General features: G+C 34.3%; 4 protein-coding genes across 5 annotated transcripts; 3 read left to right on the top strand and 1 right to left on the bottom strand.

The window, feature by feature from the left end:
* The first annotated feature begins 530 nt into the window (after window positions 1–530).
* On the top strand, window positions 531–3892 carry LOC133335295 (putative tricarboxylate transport protein, mitochondrial). 2 transcript variants are annotated; one of them, XM_061543582.1, is made up of 4 exons: window positions 531–572; window positions 1837–2185; window positions 2247–2470; window positions 3483–3892. In XM_061543582.1, the coding sequence occupies exons 2-4, from the start codon at window positions 1863–1865 to the stop codon at window positions 3887–3889; spliced, it is 954 nt and encodes a 317-aa protein (XP_061399566.1). In that variant the 5' UTR covers window positions 531–572; window positions 1837–1862; the 3' UTR covers window positions 3890–3892. The 2 variants fall into 2 exon arrangements, with proteins under 2 accessions (XP_061399566.1, XP_061399567.1); XM_061543583.1 differs by lacking the exon at window positions 531–572 and adding an exon at window positions 920–936.
* Window positions 3893–4606: 714 nt separating this feature from the next.
* LOC133335299 (8-oxo-dGDP phosphatase NUDT18) lies at window positions 4607–5718 on the bottom strand. Its single transcript, XM_061543588.1, has 2 exons — window positions 5438–5718; window positions 4607–5379 (listed from the first exon to the last, which is right to left on the bottom strand). Exons 1-2 carry the CDS (start codon window positions 5703–5705, stop codon window positions 4607–4609), a joined length of 1041 nt encoding a protein of 346 aa, XP_061399572.1. The 5' UTR covers window positions 5706–5718.
* A 5116-nt stretch (window positions 5719–10834) lies between these two features.
* LOC133335261 (serine/threonine-protein phosphatase alpha-1 isoform) lies at window positions 10835–13150 on the top strand. Its single transcript, XM_061543551.1, has 7 exons — window positions 10835–10903; window positions 10970–11101; window positions 11950–12166; window positions 12227–12315; window positions 12379–12575; window positions 12643–12790; window positions 12864–13150. Exons 1-7 carry the CDS (start codon window positions 10858–10860, stop codon window positions 13013–13015), a joined length of 981 nt encoding a protein of 326 aa, XP_061399535.1. The 5' UTR covers window positions 10835–10857; the 3' UTR covers window positions 13016–13150.
* A 4979-nt stretch (window positions 13151–18129) lies between these two features.
* On the top strand, window positions 18130–21635 carry LOC133335289 (protein takeout). Its single transcript, XM_061543577.1, has 4 exons — window positions 18130–18238; window positions 20823–20912; window positions 20977–21127; window positions 21193–21635. Exons 1-4 carry the CDS (start codon window positions 18130–18132, stop codon window positions 21623–21625), a joined length of 783 nt encoding a protein of 260 aa, XP_061399561.1. The 3' UTR covers window positions 21626–21635.
* Window positions 21636–22211: the final 576 nt, after the last annotated feature.

Below are 22211 nucleotides of genomic sequence, written 5' to 3'. Positions count from 1 at the left end.
GCCCCATCATTTTGAATTACTCACCACTCGCAGCATTGGCAGCGAGAGATATGTATGGTGCTTTCATTTAGTATGCTGGTTCACTCCAGCCCCCAATACCTCACCTCTTTAGGTGCTCTAACTCTCCCGCTAAACAGTACTGATGACGTAGTTAACAAATGCTCCCACAAATGTATACACACACACGTTGTCTACATACATACCAATGGTACACTCATTGATTCGTATTTATTGTAGATGGTTGGATGGGTTTGTTGTTGATTTTTCCTTTTGGTTTGCTTAGTTATATTACTGTATTGACTGAAAGAGAGTCGGCAGACGTTTCGTTTTTTTTATTATTTTTTTGGCTCTCCATAATAGGTTGGAAATTGGAATTGACTTGGTGATGGTAGTAGTTGCTAATTGACGCTGTATCGTACGACTGTGTTTCCTCCGCCAGAGACTGCCAGCTTGGCCCTGTTTTGCAATTCATACTAGGAATATACGTTTTACGATCGTGGTTTCCCAAAACAACATACACATCGTATTTCGAAAAATATTTGAAATTGAATAACGACAAATTTCTCTTGGAAGTAAGATATCAAGAAAAATAAATAAATGTAATTTAAATACAGCTAGCTATGTGTGCATTGTGCTTTTGGAGTGTATACATTTTCTATGTTTAACCTTAACCGTGAATTAATAGAGGTGGTCGTGATAATTGTACCAAGTGACCGGTGTATGTGATAACACCATTGATGTTACAATCGATGTACAGAACGATATAAACAAACGATATGTGATATACTGAGACTGGAAGACAATGCTCTCCTCTGCCAATTTCATCATAAATTATATAAGAGGTGTCTGTATGTGTGTACAATGTTTATGACATAATTGTACTTTTTTGGACAACAACGTCAACTCAAGCTCTTCAGGCCCGCAAATGTCTTATCAGTGAGTGTTGAGTTTATATCAACAACAACCGGCAGCGAAACCCCGTAATTCTAAATTTTAAAATTTCCATACGACAATATTTGCTTTTGTTTTTTTTTTTTTTTTTTTTTGTACATATCATTTAATCGTGATCGTTCGACTCTAACTATGTGAGGCATACAGCAACAAAAGTAAATAAAAACATTATAGCCATTTAATCGAAACTGCGAAATGAAATAAAAAACAGGGTACGACTTTGGAATATGGTTCATATAGGTGTTCAAAAATTAGATTATATTGTGAAACCAAAAGTTTACTCATAGATTATCGCCTTTGATAAATAACGAATGACTGCCAGAAAACAACACAAGAATGCTAAATAAAGTATTATACCTATGTGGTGACTTATTGGAATGTTTGCTAAATGAGGCAACAGTAATGAGCAAAAGTCAGTAACAGAATTATTAGATTTTGAAAGTGGCCACAGAAGCACTAAACACTAGATTTAATTGATAATATTTCATTAAAGTCAGTAGTTAGGTATTGATTAGAAAAATTAATTTTATACTTTATATATTTTCAATCCAGATATGGAATTGTATTTCATAGAGCAATTATATGTATGTATATTATAGGGGACTAAATTATGCGGCCACTTTCGAATTAATACTGTCAATATGAAGACTTTCTCTCCGTATACTAATTTTTAGCGAGAGCATTGCAAAATAGTAGACACTATTGATCTGTTCCCGTACTGCAAGAATCTACTAATTTTTATTACAATAACACTTTTTGCCTTTATGATATCGAACAAAATAGTAAAAACTAGTAGATTCTTGCAGTACGTGAACATACCAAATGTTACAACCCCTTATCTATTTACATATATGGATTAATGACATTCAATATTTCAATATTCAGTTTCCAATACATAACAATTTCCCAATATGGATCGCCCCATTAACGCTTTTGTTAATCCTTTCGGCCAACGTCCCTGGATGGCGCAGACCGGTGCTGCTGCCCCCAGTGGTGGTGGAAAGGGCTTGAAAGGCATTATTGCTGGTGGCATTACTGGCGGCATTGAAATTTGCATTACTTATCCAACGGAGTATGTCAAGACACAACTACAGCTCGATGAGAAAGGTGTCAACAAGCAATACAACGGCATTGGAGATTGCATCAAGAAAACCGTACAACAAAGAGGATTTTTCGGATTATACCGTGGACTAAGTGTATTGCTCTACGGCAGTATTCCAAAATCTGCAGCAAGGTAACATCTAACAGTCAGTTGCATAATTAACTCTGATGTGATTTATGTTTTTTTTTTTCAGATTTGGTGCATTCGAAACGCTTAAAGGTCACATGGTCGATGAGCACGGGCAACTAAGTGCTTCGGGAAAATTACTGGCAGGTTTAGGCGCTGGTGTATGTGAAGCCGTGTTGGCTGTTACTCCCATGGAGACAATTAAAGTAAAATTCATAAATGATCAACGTAGTGCCAAACCACAGTATAAGGGTTTTGCTCATGGTGTTGGTTGCATTATTAAGGCAGAAGGTACGTTAAATATACCTTTTCACGTATGTTATGATATCTCAAAAAAATTACCATTTGATCCAAAAACGTTACATTTTGCGATTTTTTAATCTGTAGGTGGTAAATAACAAAAAGGTTGGTTCGTTTAACCCCCACAATATATGGAGTACACAAATGAAATAGAATCGATTCCACGAGAACAATTCATTGATAAACGATGGCCAAAGTAGTTATGGTTTTTGGAAGCAAATTCATACATATTCGCTCGCATATTTGAACACGATGAACATTTTGAGTTCACAGAGTTTTTTAAATTTTAATTTGTGTTTTTTTTCACTTTCCTCTCTACAGCTTGGAAGTATCTTGGGGATATATTGTGCCGAAAATAGTGCTTTGAAAAAAATAGTAAAACGATTAAGAAGATTAGGACACACAACCAAATTGTATTACGGGCTGGGCATAGCTCATTTCGACAATGGTCTTTTCCGCGATTTTATAGACCGGACGTGACCTTCATATTTATTTTCGCAAAAGAACATTTTTGAATGATTTGTATTTGTTGATAAAATGCATTCCAATTAATATTGCATAATATTTCTTCAATAATTATTCATCTAAGTGTCGTACAATTTTAATGAAAGAAGTGTTAAAATCTTATTTAACATAGATCAAAATACTGGCTGTAGAGCTTTTTTGCTTTAATTGTACATAAATAAGTGAAGTTACGACAAGAAATTGTTCTAATGCCCAATACTAATATACTAATGTAATGACTTTAAATGTAGGTATAACACAAAAGTGCGTTGTAATGTAGAAAAATAATTGTGTTTGATTGATTTAGTAAACATTTTAGTCGTGCGACAGATCACGGAACTGCCCATATACAACTTAAAGAGTATCACATTAGTCCTTTCCTAATTTACAAAACATAACATTGTATACTTGTCTATTTTAATTGGGGTGTTAATATTTTATTTACAATACAGTGAAATAACTATTGAATTCATGATCATAAAAACTTTCATTTTTATAGGCATAACTGGAATTTACAAAGGTGTAACTCCAACAATTTTGAAACAAGGTTCCAATCAAGCCATCCGTTTTTACGTTATGGAATCCCTTAAAGATTTATACAAGGGCGATGATAAAAACAAGCATGTTCCCAAACTGGTGGTCGGTGCTTTCGGTGCCATCGCTGGTGCTGCTTCCGTTTTTGGTAACACACCATTGGATGTGGTGAAGACTCGTATGCAAGGTCTCGAAGCAGCCAAATACAAGAACACTGCCGACTGTGCCATGAAGATATGGAAGAACGAAGGATTCAGTGCCTTCTACAAGGGAACAGTGCCACGTTTGAGTCGTGTATGCTTGGATGTAGCCATCACCTTTATGATTTACGATTCCTTCATGGATCTTTTCAACAAAATATGGAAGGAATAATAATACATATTGCCCCCCGAGTATCATGACCAAATGATAGTCGCCCCTGTAAATAAATCCGCATGCGAATTTGTAAATGTATTGACTGACCATTCAAACTTATGTTACCACGGCTATTTTAGATGTACAGAGCTGAACTATATGTGTCTTCTCAAGGCTCGCTGGCTTTCTACTATATTTTTCAATTGACTTTGGATTAATTTTTGTAATTTTAGCACCAATTTACTTAAATGAAAAGTATGTATGTATATTGCAATGCATTTAATTGAATATGATTTTGCGTTTGTTTGTAGTTTATTGTCTTTAATTATACACAAAGAGAGAAACATAACACTTTACTATAGATATACATATAAATAAAAGGTAGAAATGAAAATAAACAATAAAAAATTGAGTATTGTTATCTATCAATTTAAATATACATAAGTAAAAAAACTGTAAAGAATTAGACCTGTCTATGTGAAGAATTCGAAGAGGGAATATGATCTGCCTAGCATCTGTAGATTAAGAAAATGCTAGATTAGCTGGTTGCATACACAACATTTGGTGTACATGTTTCTTCTCGTTATTCTATACATTGGGACAAGATGTATCTTTGGATTTAATTGGTCAATTTGTGGGGGGAATCGACACAAACAATATACACTCTAGACAAGGGAAAGTTTTGTTATTTACATAAATGTTGAATAAAATTAACTTAAAACTGGTAACTCTAGTCTATCGTATGACATTCAATGGAATTGTTGAGTTTTTGCTGCATAATATTCTTCCGAGCTTCTCCTCTAGGGTCTTGCTCAACTCGTGCCATGTGCATTTTCCGATTAGGGAAACTTCTTCTAAAGGAGGCCTAAATACCACCAACACATTTAAACAAATACCATCAGTTGTATGTGGCGGGGCGGATGGACAATGTTCCACACTGAGAATACCATGAGGGCGATGCTGGGGAAGTTCAGCTCCAAATAGTTCAACCATAAACTTTCGAAGAGTTGAATGTAAACTGCGCTGTGGATGGACTTCGACTGTGGGAAAATGATGAACATTTTTTTCGCTTACCAGAACATTCAATGCATTGGTAGAGCGCTTTCTTATGACGGCTACAACTCGCAAATAGTTTTTGTGGTGTGCGTATTTCGTTGGCAGCACTTCATTATGCCACAGAACAGACTGAGAGCACTTATGGCGGTTTATATACGACTTGCCAATTTCAATTATATTCAAAATATCGTTTGATCTAAGCGGCAGTTCTTGTATATTTTGTATCCATTTAGCTTGCAAAGATTCACTGTCTGCCTGAGCTGGTGTCTTCAAGACACCGCCGGTTACAGTTCCGGTCATTACGAAACGGAACCAGGACCCACCTGCTGCTTCTATTGCCAAAAGCGTAGTTATTTTGCAATTAAGTCCCGTCTCCTCAAACACTTCCCGAACAGCTGCTTCACAGATCGACTCATTCTTTTCCATGCGACCGGCCGGAAGATACCACTTTCCTAGTAAACATAGACATATAATAATTCTAGTTTTATATAAAGTAATTCAATAGGGTACCTGCGCACGATTGTTTGGCTTCCTGCATGGCCAACACTTCGTTATTTTCATTGAATAGAACACAGGCCACGATATACGTTACCGTCTTCCCCAGAACTGGTACAAAATCCGAGGCTGCAGTTGGTTGAATACCTTGGGCTTCAGCTGTGGCATTTTGTTCTTCCAGAGAGAAGTCACATAATTCCTGCGTAATATCTCCCAAATCCTGTCCAGCTATTAAGCTTAATAACTTTTGTTCGATCGACGGCAAACCATTTGTCTGGGGCATCGTTATGCAGTGAAAGTTTAAAGTCTGTTAAAACCACTAAATCAGATTGTTTACTCCTTTTATCAATTAGTCACTGCAAGCGCAAGTAACATCACACCTCTTCTTACTCGTATGCGACAAATTGTTACTACAACACTTCTGAACTACTAACTATATCTGTATGTATATACGTGTAGGTGTGAGAAAAATACCACTTAAATATATTTTTTGTATGTTTTGAGAAAGAATGTTCGACAAATTTCATTGAATGGAGTACAACTTCTTACACCCAACAGATAATTCAATGGAAATAGTAGCTTTAGCACTGGCAAATGTATATTTTATTCACTTCGGGAACATTACGAACTTTTCTTATTGCTTGTTTGCGTCTAGGCAAATACACGGGATGGAATACAGGTATGCCAACGAAACATTAAGTTGTTGTTTTGGAATGTGGTTTGGCCAAGTGATTTGCTTTTGTTGGTATTGTAGACAACACACACGAACGGACAAACACATATAAGCTCATACTGTCGTCGTGCGATGTGTTTGAACTCTCATATCTCACGTTCTTCAATTCGACTGCCTTTCTCGGTTCTTAAGAATGAATATTTCTGTAAAAGCCATAAAGAAAACCCGTCAACGCTATGTCGATCCCAGTTGGCAAAAGTTTCGCGTGACACGACCGAATGTTCAAATGAAACTGTTTCCAGTCGTACCGTCTTAGCCACTTTAGAGTCTCACAACTTGTGCACATGCGCAAGACACTGCAGGAGCATTAAGAGGGGCTGCTTTGTCAGTTTTTTTTTTCAATATAGCATGGTTATATTAATGAAACGCTGGCAACAACAGCAATATGTAGTAGTAAATAGTAACATCTTACAGACGAATGTGTTGTATACAATGGCCCGAGCAGACCGGACTAAGCAACGGTTACAGGTGGTACATTGACACTAGTTTGACTTGTTTGCTTTGACGGTCGCTATGAATGTAAATGTCTATACGAAACGCAACAAAAAATATCGATGCTGATACTCTACATCTCATTCAGATTGATACCATTAGAAAGTAATGTTTTGATTTGACGAATCGTCGCAAACGCTAATCGATGCGATCAAAGCATAAAAAAACAAGTTATTTTCTTTTAAATTGAAGTTCATGGAAAATTGTACACTTAACATTTTCCTTTCTCTTTCGGCAATCTGAATCACTCTAAATAGCAATGAGTTGCTATATGTCTTCATAGATAATTGCGTAGTGCTAAGGGCAAATCGTATAAAATTATAATAATATCTTCTAAACGCATTGAGATAACCCCAATCATGTCACAACTCAATAGAAATAAAATTATACCGTTTTGGAAAGAATTTTAAAACAAGAATAGTTTTTACTAAACTAGAGATAAACCATTGACAATGATGGTCGGTCGGTAAGGATGAGCCGTCCAAGACTCCTGGAATTATTTGACATGATTCCATTGGACGAGGTGTTGTCCAATAGTCGCCATATACAGGCCTCCCTTCAATTGGTTAATATGTTACGTTCATCATGACGAGATTTTAATTTACGCTTTTCGTCCTTACCTCTATAATCTTTATTCCAAAACAATTGGTATGTTGAATGAAATCGACCGAATGCACCTACATAAGGAAAAAAACGTTCCACATGCAATGAAAAGGGACAAGGGAGAATAGCTGATAAAAACCAACTCAAAAATATATTGCTTCAAAGTTTGTATACAGTTTTAAAGCACTATCTAGAAGCTTTAAAATGATGCCCACATGGGATTCGTAAAACAGATGTTTAGGGGAAATAACCTAAATACAGTAGAACTCCGGTTTAACGATAACGCCCATTGCCAGTTTGGCCCAAAATTCCCGATGCTTGCAAAATACATCTTACATACATATTTCTCTGAATCCTCAATTCCAATGTGCAATACTATTTTTCGGGGCGCGAAAAAATCAATGGCAAGTCAATGGAATTTCTTTAATTCTTCTGTAGATATTAACCAATATTCCTTGAATATTTTATCTCAATGGAATAAAAACTGAAATTTGTATGTTTATTTGTAACAAGTTCTAATAAATATTTGTAAGAAAATTAAAATATAGTTCAGTTCTGCAGTTTTCATTAAAATAAATGCCATTCGATAGGGGAGAGGGGGGCACCTTTGAACACTTTTTCCTTTCAAGCCTCATACAATTTTTTATTTTTTAACTTTTGTTTTTTTTTATAAAATTTTAATTAATAGATGCAAATATAACTATATATATATATATATATATACCTATGAGAAATGCATTTATTTACTAAAAACATTAACAAAAAGGTGCCCCCTCTCCCCTAGTTTTTTTTTTTTAAATTCAAGATTAGGGCTGATAATATATAAAACGGTACATAGAGTCTATTGTACAATAAAAAACAACAAACTTGGATTACCCATGAAGAATAAAAACAACATATAAATGGTATCCCAAATTAACCGCCAAACCTACTGAAAATATTCCCCGAACTTTCAAGGTCAATATCTGGGGAAGTATGAGACGATGCCAATCTCTCTCAAAAAATCTTTGGAACAAATGCACTTTACGGACACCTCTCGGATAATTTTGAAATTTTTACCATAGGTAGCTCTTCTGATGCTGATTACAGCAACATAATTTCTTTCGGGGGGAAATCAGTACGTACTTCCCGAGATATGGGGTTCCACTGCGAAAAGTTTAAATTTTTTACAGCACATAGTCCTTTTGGAGCTGATTACAACCACATAATTTTTTTGGGGAGAACTTCGTACTTCCGGAAATATGGGGTATTAAAATGTAATAAAACCTACATTTTATACCCTTACTTATTATCCGAGAACAAATTGTGTTATGAGAACAAAATTTTCTTTTCAATTCAATTTTTTGGGAATAGCCGGCCTTCGGCCGGGGTTTTAAGACTTTCTCCTATGGACAGGTGGAAAATTGGGCTACGCGAGCAGAATTCTCTTTTAATTTCAATTTTTTCTGAATAGCCGGCCTTCGGCCGGGGATTTAACTTTCCCCTATGGACAGGTGGAAAATTGGGCTACGCGAGCAGAATTCTCTTTTAATTCCAATTTTTTCTAAATAGCAGGCCTTCGGCCGGGGATTTAAGGCTTTCTCCTATGGACAGGTGGAAAATTGGGCTACGCGAGCGGAATTCTCTTTTAATTTCAATTTCTTTTTTAAAAGTTATACATGATTGAATAAAATTAAAAGCATATTTAATAAGCTTCATTACTAAATCCCCGGCCCCAGCCTATTTTTTTCCAAACCCCATATCTCAAGAAGTATGGACTTCCTCCCATATAGTAACATATTTACGTAATCAGGTAAATTATACATACCTCTGCTGATCCAGAACAATCCGAATGTCCCTAAAGGAAAAAATCCTTAAATCAAACAAATAACCATATAAGCTTATTTTTAAAATTTTTGAACCCCATATTTCCGGAAGTACGAAGTTACCCCCCCAAAAAAATTTTGTGGTTGTAATCTGCTCCAAAAGGACTATGTAAGAAAAAGTAGGGGTATTTTTTGAATTTTGGAACCCCATATCTCGGGAAGTACTGATTTCCCCCCGAAAAAACGTATGCTGCTGTAATCAGCATCAGAAGGGCTACCTATGATAAAAATTTCAAAATGATCGGAGAGGTGTCCGTAAAGTGCATTTAAGCCAAATCTTTAGACATATACATATTTCCAATTTCGTCCTATTTCAACAGGGATCTGAAGTGAATCTACCAAATGCGATCCGATAGAATTTTCTTCCGGTTTCACCACTTATTGATTTGAAAATTTGTATATACAGTCGTGTACGCTTATAACGCACACCGGTTATAACGAATATTCCTTATAGCGAAGACATTTGCTGGTCCCGCAGATTTAAGACTGATTTTGCATACAAATCTTTACTCTTATAGCGAACATTCTTTAAAGCAAACTATTAATTCGGTCCCAACTTTCAGTTTATATCGACCTTGTTAAAAATATACACAATACTTAACGACGATAATCCGCACAAATGTTAATTTTGTATCCTAACAGTGGCAGGCAACCTTTGCAAAAAAAAAAATCAGGTCAATCAAAGAAAAAGAGAAGAAGCGTAAATATTGCCAAAAAGAACACAAAATCTGTCAATTTCGGAACTGAATATATATTTTTTATGTTGGATATAACGAACTTCGAACTAATTTGCCTGGTCCCTACAAGTTCGTCGTTATAGCCGTACTTTACTATACAAGCATACATATTGTCTTCAAGAAGTAGCATAGGAATATCTAATTGTTGTTTTGCCAACTTCATGTTCCACCAAAAGAAACTTACCTCTCATGAAATTAATCCAGGATCTGGACCATCTGGAAATTACATAATTTGTATTATCAACGATCTAGACATCGGACATCTTAATGAATTAAAAGGGATTTTCATTTGTAATTATTTGACGCTATGGCGAAAAGTATAAAATAAAGAAAATGAAAAAAAAAAAACGAAATATTGCCACTAAGATAAATTTAAGAATTTGCAATGTTGCCACTGTGATGAAGGAACAACGGTGTACGAAAACGACATCAAAAAGGAATAACATAAAATGTTTGACGCCTACTTTAGAAGTGACAGCTTATCATTTTCGGTGATTTGCGTTATCAATTTGAATGGTATTCGGTATTCGACTCGTTAATAAGTTTCAACCAAAATGTCTATATACTCGGTACATGTTTAACAACACTGATTTTTTGCATTTTTCGTTTCGCCTTCTTCTGCTAAAAATTAATTTCATAAATTTTGAGGAGGAAATCAAACATAGAGCACAGCGAAAAGTGCTTTCCAATCCGTTTAAACAACGCACAGCTGGGATTAGAAGGTAATATCGTTCGAATCGGAGGGAAAAACGCTGGGTATTCTGTGAGAAGGTAAAGGGCCGTTGTCTTGCCTGTGCTCACACACCCCCTCCCTCCCTTACCATTTACACACAGTGCGTAGTAATAAGGTATACCAACCAACCAACCAGAAATCAGGAAAATAGTCATACCTGAAATTCCATGTTGAAGTTTTTCCAATAAGAATCGCGCATTTGGTTAATTATAAAAAATAGTCAGTGGGCCACAACACGACCACACCGTAAGAACACCACACATCAGTAAGAAATGTCCGATATGAATATTGACAGCATTATATCAAGACTATTGGAAGGTGAGTATTTAAGTGGCGAAATCCGAATGGACTGACCATGTAATTGACGCATTATTTTTATTATAGTTCGCGGTGCCAGACCTGGTAAAAATGTCCAGTTGTCAGAAAGTGAAATAAGAGGCTTATGTCTAAAGTCCAGAGAGATATTTCTGTCCCAACCTATACTGTTGGAGTTGGAGGCACCTCTTAAGATATGTGGTAAGTTGCACCGCGCTCAGGTAAGAAAACGCCATTAAACCACTTTCTTTCTGAATTATGAGTGAAATAACTTAGGCAACGAAACCCTTGTGTCCTTGGGAGATCTAATTGTGTGGGAATGCATATTTCATTTATCGAAATCGGCGGAAGTCGCCAGCCACATGGACGAAAAGCGTACTAAGTAAGATCAGAGTGTCTCTATGTGTTTGGACAATGTATATTTATGACAATCAATTCCATTTGAATGTAATACAAACTGTCATCTAATTTGTACACGAACTTCTAACATAAATTGTTGACATTGTCGTCTGATACAATATCTTTCCTCAGTAGAGGCAATTGTAAGCATAAATTACAACTTGAAAATTTGGTCGTATTAAAACAATTAACCCCAAGTCTAACGTGTGACCTGTTTTCATCCGGAACATCCAAAAGGGCTTGTCCGCCTTAATGTAAACGAGAGTCTTGATATAATTGAAGGGTCTTATTTGTAACATTGTATGTTACCGTCCAATGTGGTACCATTTATATAAGGATATTTTGGAATTCTCCATTTGTGTAATTAAAATTCGAATAAAATGTGACCTGTTTTGCCTGCTAAACGATGGATGGCGTGATTGAAACAACATCCGGAACATCCAAAAATGCTTGTCCGCCTAAATGTCAAAGAGTGTCTTGATATAATTGAAGGGTCTTAATATAATTTATTTGTAACATTTCCAATGTGGAATTCTCCATTTGTCCAATTAAAATTTGAATAAAATGATGTATTGAAAATATGTCTGAAAATATGTATGTATATTCCTTGCCAATTCGAAAGTTATATGTTTCACACACACACTTTATAGGTGATATCCATGGCCAGTACTATGACTTATTGCGTTTGTTCGAGTATGGTGGTTTCCCTCCAGAGTCAAACTATTTATTCCTGGGCGACTACGTAGATCGTGGTAAACAATCCCTGGAAACAATATGCTTACTGTTGGCTTATAAAATCAAATATTCGGAGAATTTCTTTTTGCTTCGTGGCAATCACGAATGTGCAAGTATTAATAGAATTTATGGGTATGTTTGAAATCCCTGGTATTGTTTCAAAAACATTTATAATAATCGGAGTTATTGCAGTTTTTATGATGAGTGCAAAAGGCGTTATACAATCAAGCTTTGGAAAACTTTTACAGATTGTTTCAATTGTCTACCGGTTGCAGCTATAGGTAAGGAAATGTGCAGACCTGCTGTCGCGGTTTAGAACTAATGTTTTCTTTTTTGCATATCAGTGGACGAGAAAATATTTTGCTGTCACGGTGGTCTCAGTCCTGATCTGACAACGATGGAACAGATAAGACGTATTATGCGACCAACGGATGTGCCCGATCAAGGTCTGTTGTGTGATTTGCTTTGGTCAGATCCTGACAAAGATACAATGGGTTGGGGCGAAAATGACCGAGGCGTTAGCTTTACTTTTGGTGCTGAGGTAAAGTGTTAAGCTCATTTTCCTATCATTTTCAAATGGAACTAAATGCACTTGTTATTTGTATTAGATTGTGGGTAAATTTCTTCAGAAGCATGATTTCGATTTGATTTGCCGTGCACACCAAGTTGTTGAGGACGGCTATGAATTTTTTGCCAAAAGGCAATTGGTGACATTATTTTCCGCACCCAATTACTGTGGTGAATTCGATAATGCAGGTGAGTTTCTGTCCACGATCTACCAGTACTTCATGAACAATTGAATCAATTATGTTTAAATTTTCCTACATAGGTGCTATGATGTCGGTGGATGACACTTTAATGTGTTCATTCCAAATTTTGAAGCCCGCTGACAAACGGCGATTTGTCTATCCAACATTTGGCAGTTCAGGGCGACCTCTGACACCACCCCGGGGAGCCAACAATAAAAACAAAAAGAAATAAGTTCAAAGTTCAAAATTCAGATGTCATGTTCAAACCTTACTACGTACCCTCTGTGTGGTTTAAAATTTACTAAAGCAAAATATACACACCCACATTATAGAAGAAAACACAGACAAACACACACACACATACATTCATTCATTATAGAGAATACCTTCTTTCTGTTCTTACAAATTAAGAAGTAATTTAATTTTGTCCGCAAATGTTTCTACATATGTGTAATATTATTAAACATAGATGGCATTATCATATGCCCATATTATAACTCCCCGTTTGCGTAAAGTTTACTTCTTAGAAATATGTGTATTGTACAACTCTTAATTTTAGGATAATTTATTATTTGTTTGTTTTATGTCTACTCCCGCCTATTGTGATTAATTCTACCTTCCGCTTTTAATTCACCTCTTAGGTATCGAGACACGGCGCAATTATATTTTTTACAATTTAATTTAATCACTTACACCAAATACAAGAAAAAAATAATATTAATATGAAGTAAACACAACAAAAAATAAAAAAGATAAACGAATCTTTATAAATTAAGACAAGAAAAACGAAAATAAATTCAACAGAATGCTACAATATTATATTTGAAAAATTGTATGATTTTATTTAAGAAACTGGTCAGTAGAGGAATTTTATTAAAAGCAAGTACTGGGTATTGTAAGTCATCGCGAAACTTGTCGAAAGGAAACGTGTTACATTTATCATTCATATTGCCACAAATTGTATTTGCCTATGAATTTTCGAACGTTGGTTATTAGTTTTGCATTTTTTGCTAATAAATTAGCTTTATAAAATCATTTATCAGCTATCTGTTTGTGTTTTGTGGTGTTTACAATTGGTATGTTACCGATCTGCAAGAACCTACCATTTTTTTACTACGATAACAATTTTTTCCTTTATGGTATCGTAAAAATTAGTAGTACGGGAACAGACCAAATGTATCAACATTCTGGCATAATGGAAAACAGTCGAGTACGTTATTACGGTTCGTGTGATGATTTTCGACTGTCAAAAAGGTGTAAATGTAGAAAACGTCATATACCTGTATAAAATGTAATAAATGTAGTAAACGTCATTTATTTCCATATTATTACCATATACAGTTATTTTAAAGTATATATATTATTTTTACATATATCTGACTGTTTCTTACTAGAACTAATAAACAATTCTTAACTTTTTGGAGAAGAAGCTGCCAACGTTTAAAAATATATCAGGTTCACTAAAGAAAAAAAATATGCAGCTTAAGAATGGACAAAACCTACGAATTTCTAACTAAATATATTTTTTTCTGCTAAGCCTATGTTTTGCCTACCTTGGATATATCGAACATCTTCTATAACGAACTAATTTGCTTTGTCCCTAGTAGTTCGATATAACCGTACTCGACTATTAATTTTTTAAAATGTTATTTTCTTTTTGTGAAATATCACGAAATTTTATAAATTCTGAAAGCGTACATTACAGGGAATAGAATTACAACATGGCATAATTGCCATGATTACAAATATAATAAATAAATTATATTGGAGCAAATTCAAGAATTTGTTGATGAGCGAAAATATATAAATGAATACCAATATGGTTTCAGGCGTGGGCTCAGTACTACATCTCTCTTAGTAGACTTAACTGATCTTATCAGAGAGACAATTCATGGAGGTGGAAGTGGTGTTCTCGTGGCCCTGGACTTATCCAAGGCATTTGATTGTGTAGATTATTCGAGACTAATTCAAAAACTACGATCTAATTATGCTTTTCATAATACAGCTTGTAATTTAATTTCCTCCTATTGGACGTTCCCAGTATGTTTCATTAAACGGCAAGACTTCTAACAAACTTAATATGTACAGAGGTGTACCCCAAGGTTCAATTTAAGTCCCCTTCTTTTTGTTTTATACGTGAATGACATTGGTAACTGTTTACATAATAGCGGATGTCGACCGTTTTTATATGCTGATGATATTCACTTATTTTTTAATGGCAAATCTAGTTCCCTATTGGAGTTTAACATTAACAATACCGCAGTATCGCGTTGGTTATGTAATAATAACCTAGTAATAAATGTTACAAAGACAAAAGCAATGGGATATGGTCCTTTATGTCGCCTCAATAATATAGATATACGTGTTAATGGATTAATTGTTGAGTTCGTTGATCGCATAAAATGCTTAGAAGTTATTGTTGATAGCAAACTTGATTTTTCTGCTCATATTGATGCTCTACACCAAAAAGTATTGAATATTCTTCGAAAATTATACTCAACTGAATTCTATATGCCACTATTTGTAAAGAGAAATCTTGCTTATTCCATGTTAATATCGCTTATTTCTTATGGTATAGAAGTTGTATCTGGCACCACACATGAGCATTTTAACAAAATAGAAAAATTGTTCAATATGGTTGTAATTTACATCGATCATACCACATTTCAGCTTATGCGGCTGATTTTCTAGGAGTACCGTTTTCAGTTTTCGTAAAGAAAAGAGTTATTTCATTTCTATATAAATCTGTCACTTTAGATCTTCCCGGTGTCCTGCGTGATCGACCTAGATCTAGAGAAAAACAGATCTACCAGGAACAATCAGTTAATTTTCCCGCGCTATTCCACTTGTTTATATGAACGATCATTTATTATTCGTTCGTCACGTTTGTGGAATCAACTTCCTGTTGAACTACATTTTTCTTTTTCGCGCAGTGTATTTCAACGCAAGATTGAAGATTTTGCTGTTAATTACATGCTGGACTAATGTCTTTTTTAATTTGTTTTGTAGATGCGACTTTATTCAGTTCTTTTGCTTAGATATTATCAACAATAGTCTTTACTGCTTTATTTTTACATGGCTGGGGAGCCTTTTCTGCTTTGTAGTTTGTTAATTAAAATCCATATATTATGTTAGTATATGAACTATTTAGTTTTAAAATGAATTTAAAAATGCTTTAAAGTTTGTTACTTAGAATTCATAATTTATATTAAGATATATACTGTATAGCTATAAGATACGTTTTATAATGTGAAGTACACTTTTGTAGTTTTGGCATGTTGCGATATTATTGACCAGATGGCTTTTTCGTGGCAATAAAATAAATAAAAAAATAAATAAAATATAACTGAATTTACAATTCAAAATTCAATTTTTGGGGAAAACCTAATGTTTGTTGAAAATTTAAACAACAAGGCGCTGCTAATGAGAAAAAGGATATGACGAAAGGCGTACCAAAAGGATTGTCGTATTACAAACTTTTGACTGAATAAGCACTTTAATAGCTTCACAATTTATCCGTGTAAGCTGTAACTGGTTCTAAAGGTTTAAACCAAATAAAATATATCTTAGAATCATTTGCATCAATGCTGAAAATATTCTGAAGGTGCTTAAAACTTCCGGGCTTTGTGTGTGTGTGCGTGGTTTTTTATAGTGTGCTGCGAGCCATAATTTAGCCTAGTGCCTATTTAAGGGAGATATGAATAGTAACAGTCCATAAAAACATAATACAATTGAAACAGGTCTGAACAATTACAGTACCGGCTACTTCCGCTTAACAAGACAGATGGATGATCTGCTATGATGCATACTTTACATACAAACCAACGTTGGCCTATACCACTCACTACTCATTTAGACCGCAGCGCAACTTGTATTTAATGATCGATGTATCTTCGGGATGTGTAACGACAGAACAGCAGACGGACAACAATAAGTTCAATAAACTTTGCAAAATACACACATGAAAGGAAGGGCAGCCAGCCAACAAAGGTATCATCAATAACACAGATGTAAGTGCACATATATATATATATATAGTTACATTAGCCAATATTCAATTCATTGTTATTAACTTGTTTTCTTTTTGTTTGTGGCTCATCATTGCTTATATGGAACAAGCTTTAAGATTTGCCAGATTTTCTGTGAGACAATATAAACTTGTAGAAATATGGGCCAAAGCTTTTTCCATACTTACACATGTACGATGTTTACACTCAGAAAGTTCAACCATGAAATGATAGATACTACGAACTGAAATTATAAGTAAACCAGAAAATATTTGTCCAGAAATATAAAAGAAGTAAGAGAGAATCTTTTTCTCAAAAATATTTAAGGTCTAAAAAAGCATAAAAATACCATTGCTTTTATTTATAGAAGATTTTTCTGAGTGCATTTTTTTGTTCTTCAATGTTCTGCTAATTCATATTTTTACTGAAGAACGAGAAGTTTGATCGTATGTCACTCGAATCCGTTATTTTCAAATTTTACCGAAACATACTGTAAGTCAGTCTGGGTGCTTATTAAAAAATGAAATTCATTTTGAGGTGTGTAATATTTGGATCAAATGTTCTACAAAAATCAAATTAAACACCATAAACCTTAGCTAATTATTTCAAAACCCTGCTGGGGACTTTCTTCTACCGTCATATGCTTTCAGATTTTGGCAGTCCCGGTTGGTTCATGATTTTAGCGCTGCACTAGACAACTATTTTACTCAATTTCAAAGCCAACATTTCGCCCTCTATTCATCCTCATAACACCAATGTACAAATTTATATCAGTAAAAATCGTTTTAATAATTTAAAGTGATGTAATATTATTTACTTGGCAAATTGTATGTAAAAATCATTAAATAGGATTATAGGGCTTGCTTCGAAATTTTTCATAGTTCAACAAATATGAGAAAACTTTGCCATACCATTGATGCATTGAAGAAAAAATCAAATTTAGAGCTCCCGTTGTTCTACGAGCAGCTTAAGAGGGGAGCTTTAGTATTTTCGTAGATGTGTGTATGTGACTGTTCGTGTGCTTAACTGACTGAGTGACCGGCTATCTATAGTGGGGAGCTACTCATTAATCTCAAACGACTCTATGCACTGGGCAGTGACACATGTAACTGTATGCGAATACTCTGTCCAACTAACTGGTCGTTCGTATAGTGTATAAAAGCTTCCAGTTGGAGAGCATTATATAGGGAACGTTAAAGGTGATAATAACTTCAGAAATCAAACGTTTTTCACATCAAAAACAACCATCCAGCCAACAGCTAGCTAGTTAAACAACAAAAACAAAGTTGATATTTCGTACAAATTGCAAACAACAACAACACTAAAATATATCTCTGAAATGGAGCTGCGCATGCGTTTTAGACAGACGCAGCCCATGGCGGTTTCCCTTCTGGTGTTAGCAACCGTTGCAATGATTATGCCAGTGATCTGTGCTGCAAAAGATTTGCGTAAGTGTATATGTGTGACTGTGTCTGTTTTCACGATTAAAAATTTGTTTCGCAACGGAATTGGGAAAATCAAAAACCTATATCAAACCGTTGTAGTGTGCAGAAAAATAATGCTAGCTTTTAATTGGACTACCAGAGACAGTGTTTGTCAAGTCGTTTGTGCAATGCAATCGTGCAATGAAATCTGTTTTGATGAAAAAATATAAATTACACAGAGCTATGCACCAACATTTTATTTTGGATTTTGAAATGTACTATCAATTTTTAGAGAATTGTTTTTTAGTGTTAGTGAAGTTGTGAAATTGAAACATGAATTCTTTTGAATCGAACGGCTGAAAAAAAACACAAACAATAAAAATATGTTTCAACATGTATATACATATGTATGTATATGAGTAAACACCTGCATTCTTTGAGAATGATTTCCTACTATAGCAAACAATTGACGATATAGGCTATAGTGAGTACCTGTGAATGAGATAATAAAAACATTTGTAAAAAAAAGACATTTTTGTAATACATATGACAATTTCAACACGGCGTCGATATTGAAAAGTCATAGCGTCGTTATATTTTACATAGATTGCTTGATTAATTTATTTGGTGCCACCGTCCTTTTGACAGAACACAAAAGTGTCAATACCACAGGGAATTTCTATAAATTATTTCAAATTTATTCAAAAATAGCTATTTTTAATAAAATGTTTAATTTTTAAAATTAAATTTAAAATGACGTGTTTAACAAACCGGAAACCTTTTCCGATATAAATAATCCATTTTTTTAATCCTTCCGTTTAATCTATAAATTCTTGAATTTTTGCAATATTTCGCATGACGATGCCAGGAGGAATCATTAATAATTTATTTTTTATAGAAAAATTAATTACAGGAAAATAATTACGTATGTATAAATGTGTATAAAAATTGTATATGATTTTCAAACTTATCCGAAACAAAACTATTAGCAATTTCACATTAGTTTAAGGGTTGTGAGGGGTTTGAATTCCCTTCCACTCTCCCACATTTCAATTGCAGAATTAGGGGAAATCATATTGCTAGTGGGTTTCAGGACTTGTTATGCTATATCCCCAATTAGTACATATCGCTCATTTGCTGCAAGACAGGCATAACTCAAAAAACGTGATTTTCGAGTTAATGATGCACGATCGTTCGCTATAATAGACCTCATGTTGTATAAAAATTCACACTCTAATTGGGAAGCTGTTAAAGTTCCTCTGTCCCATATAAAGTGTAAGAAAATTGAAAACTTAAAACACATTTTCTGCAAAATCGCCTTTTTTGAGTTATGCCTGTCTTGCAGCAAATGAGCGATATGTATACTACCAAAAAGAGGCGTCCGAAACTAAATAAAAAAGTTATTTTTAGAGTTGGTATATCTATAAACCGGTGTTACAAATACAAACAAGAATGGTAGATATGTTTCATAAAATCAATTTAACTTTTGTATTTATTTAATCGATGTTGTCCTAACATTTAAACAAGGATACATTTAATGTATAATTTGTACACCCATCAGCATTTGTTTTTCTAGCATATACATATATAAGTAATAAATTCACAGTCCAAAACTTGTTTTGTCAAAGCTCTATAAAAACATCGAATTCATCTTGTCGTAGTTCAATGTCAAGTTTGAAATACTAGTCAAGCGCAAAGATTAGCCAAAAACACGGCATTAAATTGGCCTCTAAAGCAGCACCAACATCACGAGCGATTGTAAACATTTCAGATCCATAAAAAACACATTCACACGTATAAAAATATTTTGTTAAAAAAAAACTGACCTGTCGCAACAATAGCAATAATTTGATAAATCCATATAAAGCAAATAAGGAAATGGTTTTCGTTAAAATTCTTAATAGAGTAAATGTTTTACGTGGAAATAAGTAATTTGCGGATATTCATAGAAAACGCCAAATCAGTATTTTTAATAATAATGTAAGCCTAGTTAAATTTATGACATTGTGTGTCATTATTCGTTTGCAAGAGGAAAAATTGCCTTCATGCCAACTTTTTGAATTTTGGTGTGAGGATTTTTTGGTTTGTCCAATTGGAACGCTAAGATAACTTTTGAGTTTCATAATTGATATTTTATTTCAAAAAAAAAGAACCGAATTCTGTTCAACTTCGGAATTCCCTTTCAGTGACGAACTTTTCCATTGGCAATAAAATAGCCATCAAATTGTAAGTTGTTATGAATATTTTTGTTTTTTTTTTTTGTTCGATATTAATTGCAATTTTTGCAATTATTTATGAGATATACACTGCAGTTATGGAAACTATGATGACGGCAATGCTATAACATTGAAACTAAATGTCAATTAAATAAAACAAAAAACTGATTAAATGAAACGACTACTGTCATGGCTAAAATGGTATATTTCCAAGGCATTAACTGAAGAAATCAAACAATTGATATTGCAAATACATATTCGAATAAGCCGATAGATATCAGCTGTTTTCAATTTTTTTACTCTCAGTACAAATTTCTCAGATCTGATATTGATTATTTGCACATACATATACTGACTGTATAATTCATGATGTACCAACTACATATTTTCAGCGGAGTCATTTGACAAATGCAAGCGGGATTCAAATTTCGATAAATGCCTAGTGGATGCTGTTAACAAAGCCATACAGATTTTGAAATCAGGTAATGATAGATTTGCGTTCATTAAGCTTACAATATTTGCTAATATTTCCAATTTCATTTCTAGGTAATAAGGAATTTGAAGTTCCTGCCCTTGAGCCACTGCATGTGAAATCGCTTGTTATTGATGCTGGAACGGCTCCAATTAACCTGAGACAAACCCTGAAAAATGTAATGGTGACAGACATGATATCATCCAGTAAAATTCAGAGATACAGGTCCGTACTTTAAAACCCGTTAATGGTAGTTTTTAATGTTTTTCATTTATTGTTTTCTACTGCAGAACCGACTTGGATAAGTACTTGATAATATGTGACAGCTTTACTGGACGCATACAAATGTTGGGCGATTACGAGATGTCCGGGCGTATATTGCTGCTGCCCATTACTGGAAACGGTCGTGCCAATATAACCCTTGTAAATACGAAAATTGAACATCGATTAATTGGCGAACCATTCGAAAAAGATGGCGTTCAATATATGCGACTAAAGGAGTATCGAGTATCGTTCGATCCAAAGCGAGTTTATATGCATTTTGAAAATCTGTTCAACGATGCCACATTATCGCAGACAATGAATCGGTTTCTGAATGACAACTGGGAGACCGTATTTAATGAACTAAAGGTTGGCTATGCAAAAAGTTTTGGAAAAATCTTCCGAGAGATATCAAATAGGCTCTTTGAAAAAATACCCATGGACTCCATATTCCTTAGGTAATTGTTATTGTTGTTATCATTAAGAAAAAATACTGTTATCTTATCTATATTATTTTATAAGCTATAAAAACGTGTACATTATATAAAATACGAAATATTCCTCCAAGGGGAAAGTAATAAATATAATTTAAATGTTCATTTGCATGGTATTATTCTGTAATAGAATGAGGGGTCTAATAGCATAACAGGTAGAAAAAATGAAACTACTATAAATTCAAAATGCAAAAAAAAAAAGATAGTAAAACTCAATAACTGGCAAACGAATAATAAACGTAGATGTGGAAGTACTCTTACTCTCTTTAACACGGTCAGGGAAATGATAAATTATCTGTTGCAGGGCAAGCATGGGAACTGGTGCCCTTGTTCACATGTATCAATGAACTCGTTCTCTGCGTTCTCTTTTAGTAAGTCATTTCTTTTCCACTAATTTACTGTGAAAGAAATCATTTCGGGTATCCTGAGCACCCTGGACCTCTCTCCCGGTAGGAATGTGAACATGTTGGATATAATTGGTGTTCTTCGATGTGTTGTAATTTACTCTAGTTCTCCTTTAGGGATACCTAGTCGAGTATAAATGTCGACTTTTA

This window comes from Musca vetustissima, unplaced genomic scaffold, assembly GCF_032173495.1.
Source record: "Musca vetustissima isolate MV318-11 ecotype Yass unplaced genomic scaffold, APGP_CSIRO_Mvet_v1 utg3273, whole genome shotgun sequence".
NCBI classification, from domain to species: Eukaryota; Metazoa; Arthropoda; class Insecta; order Diptera; family Muscidae; genus Musca; species Musca vetustissima.
This window is presented reverse-complemented; position numbering and strand designations above follow the sequence as displayed.

Excerpts from the sequence above, each read along its gene's own strand:
- LOC133335295 (XM_061543582.1), top strand. The coding sequence starts at position 1,863 with ATGGATCGCCCCATTAACGCTTTTGTTAATCCTTTCGGCCAACGTCCC. Across the intron at positions 2,186-2,246 it reads ATTCCAAAATCTGCAGCAAG|ATTTGGTGCATTCGAAACGC; the intron begins GTAACATCTAAC and ends TTTTTTTTTCAG. Across the intron at positions 2,471-3,482 it reads TTGCATTATTAAGGCAGAAG|GCATAACTGGAATTTACAAA; the intron begins GTACGTTAAATA and ends TCATTTTTATAG.
- LOC133335299 (XM_061543588.1), bottom strand. The coding sequence starts at position 5,705 with ATGCCCCAGACAAATGGTTTGCCGTCGATCGAACAAAAGTTATTAAGC. Across the intron at positions 5,380-5,437 it reads AGCCAAACAATCGTGCGCAG|GAAAGTGGTATCTTCCGGCC; the intron begins GTACCCTATTGA and ends TATGTTTACTAG.
- LOC133335261 (XM_061543551.1), top strand. The coding sequence starts at position 10,858 with ATGTCCGATATGAATATTGACAGCATTATATCAAGACTATTGGAAG. Across the intron at positions 10,904-10,969 it reads TATATCAAGACTATTGGAAG|TTCGCGGTGCCAGACCTGGT; the intron begins GTGAGTATTTAA and ends TTTTTATTATAG. Across the intron at positions 12,576-12,642 it reads GCTTTACTTTTGGTGCTGAG|ATTGTGGGTAAATTTCTTCA; the intron begins GTAAAGTGTTAA and ends TATTTGTATTAG.
- LOC133335289 (XM_061543577.1), top strand. The coding sequence starts at position 18,130 with ATGGAGCTGCGCATGCGTTTTAGACAGACGCAGCCCATGGCGGTTTCC. Across the intron at positions 18,239-20,822 it reads CTGTGCTGCAAAAGATTTGC|CGGAGTCATTTGACAAATGC; the intron begins GTAAGTGTATAT and ends ACATATTTTCAG. Across the intron at positions 20,913-20,976 it reads CATACAGATTTTGAAATCAG|GTAATAAGGAATTTGAAGTT; the intron begins GTAATGATAGAT and ends TTTCATTTCTAG.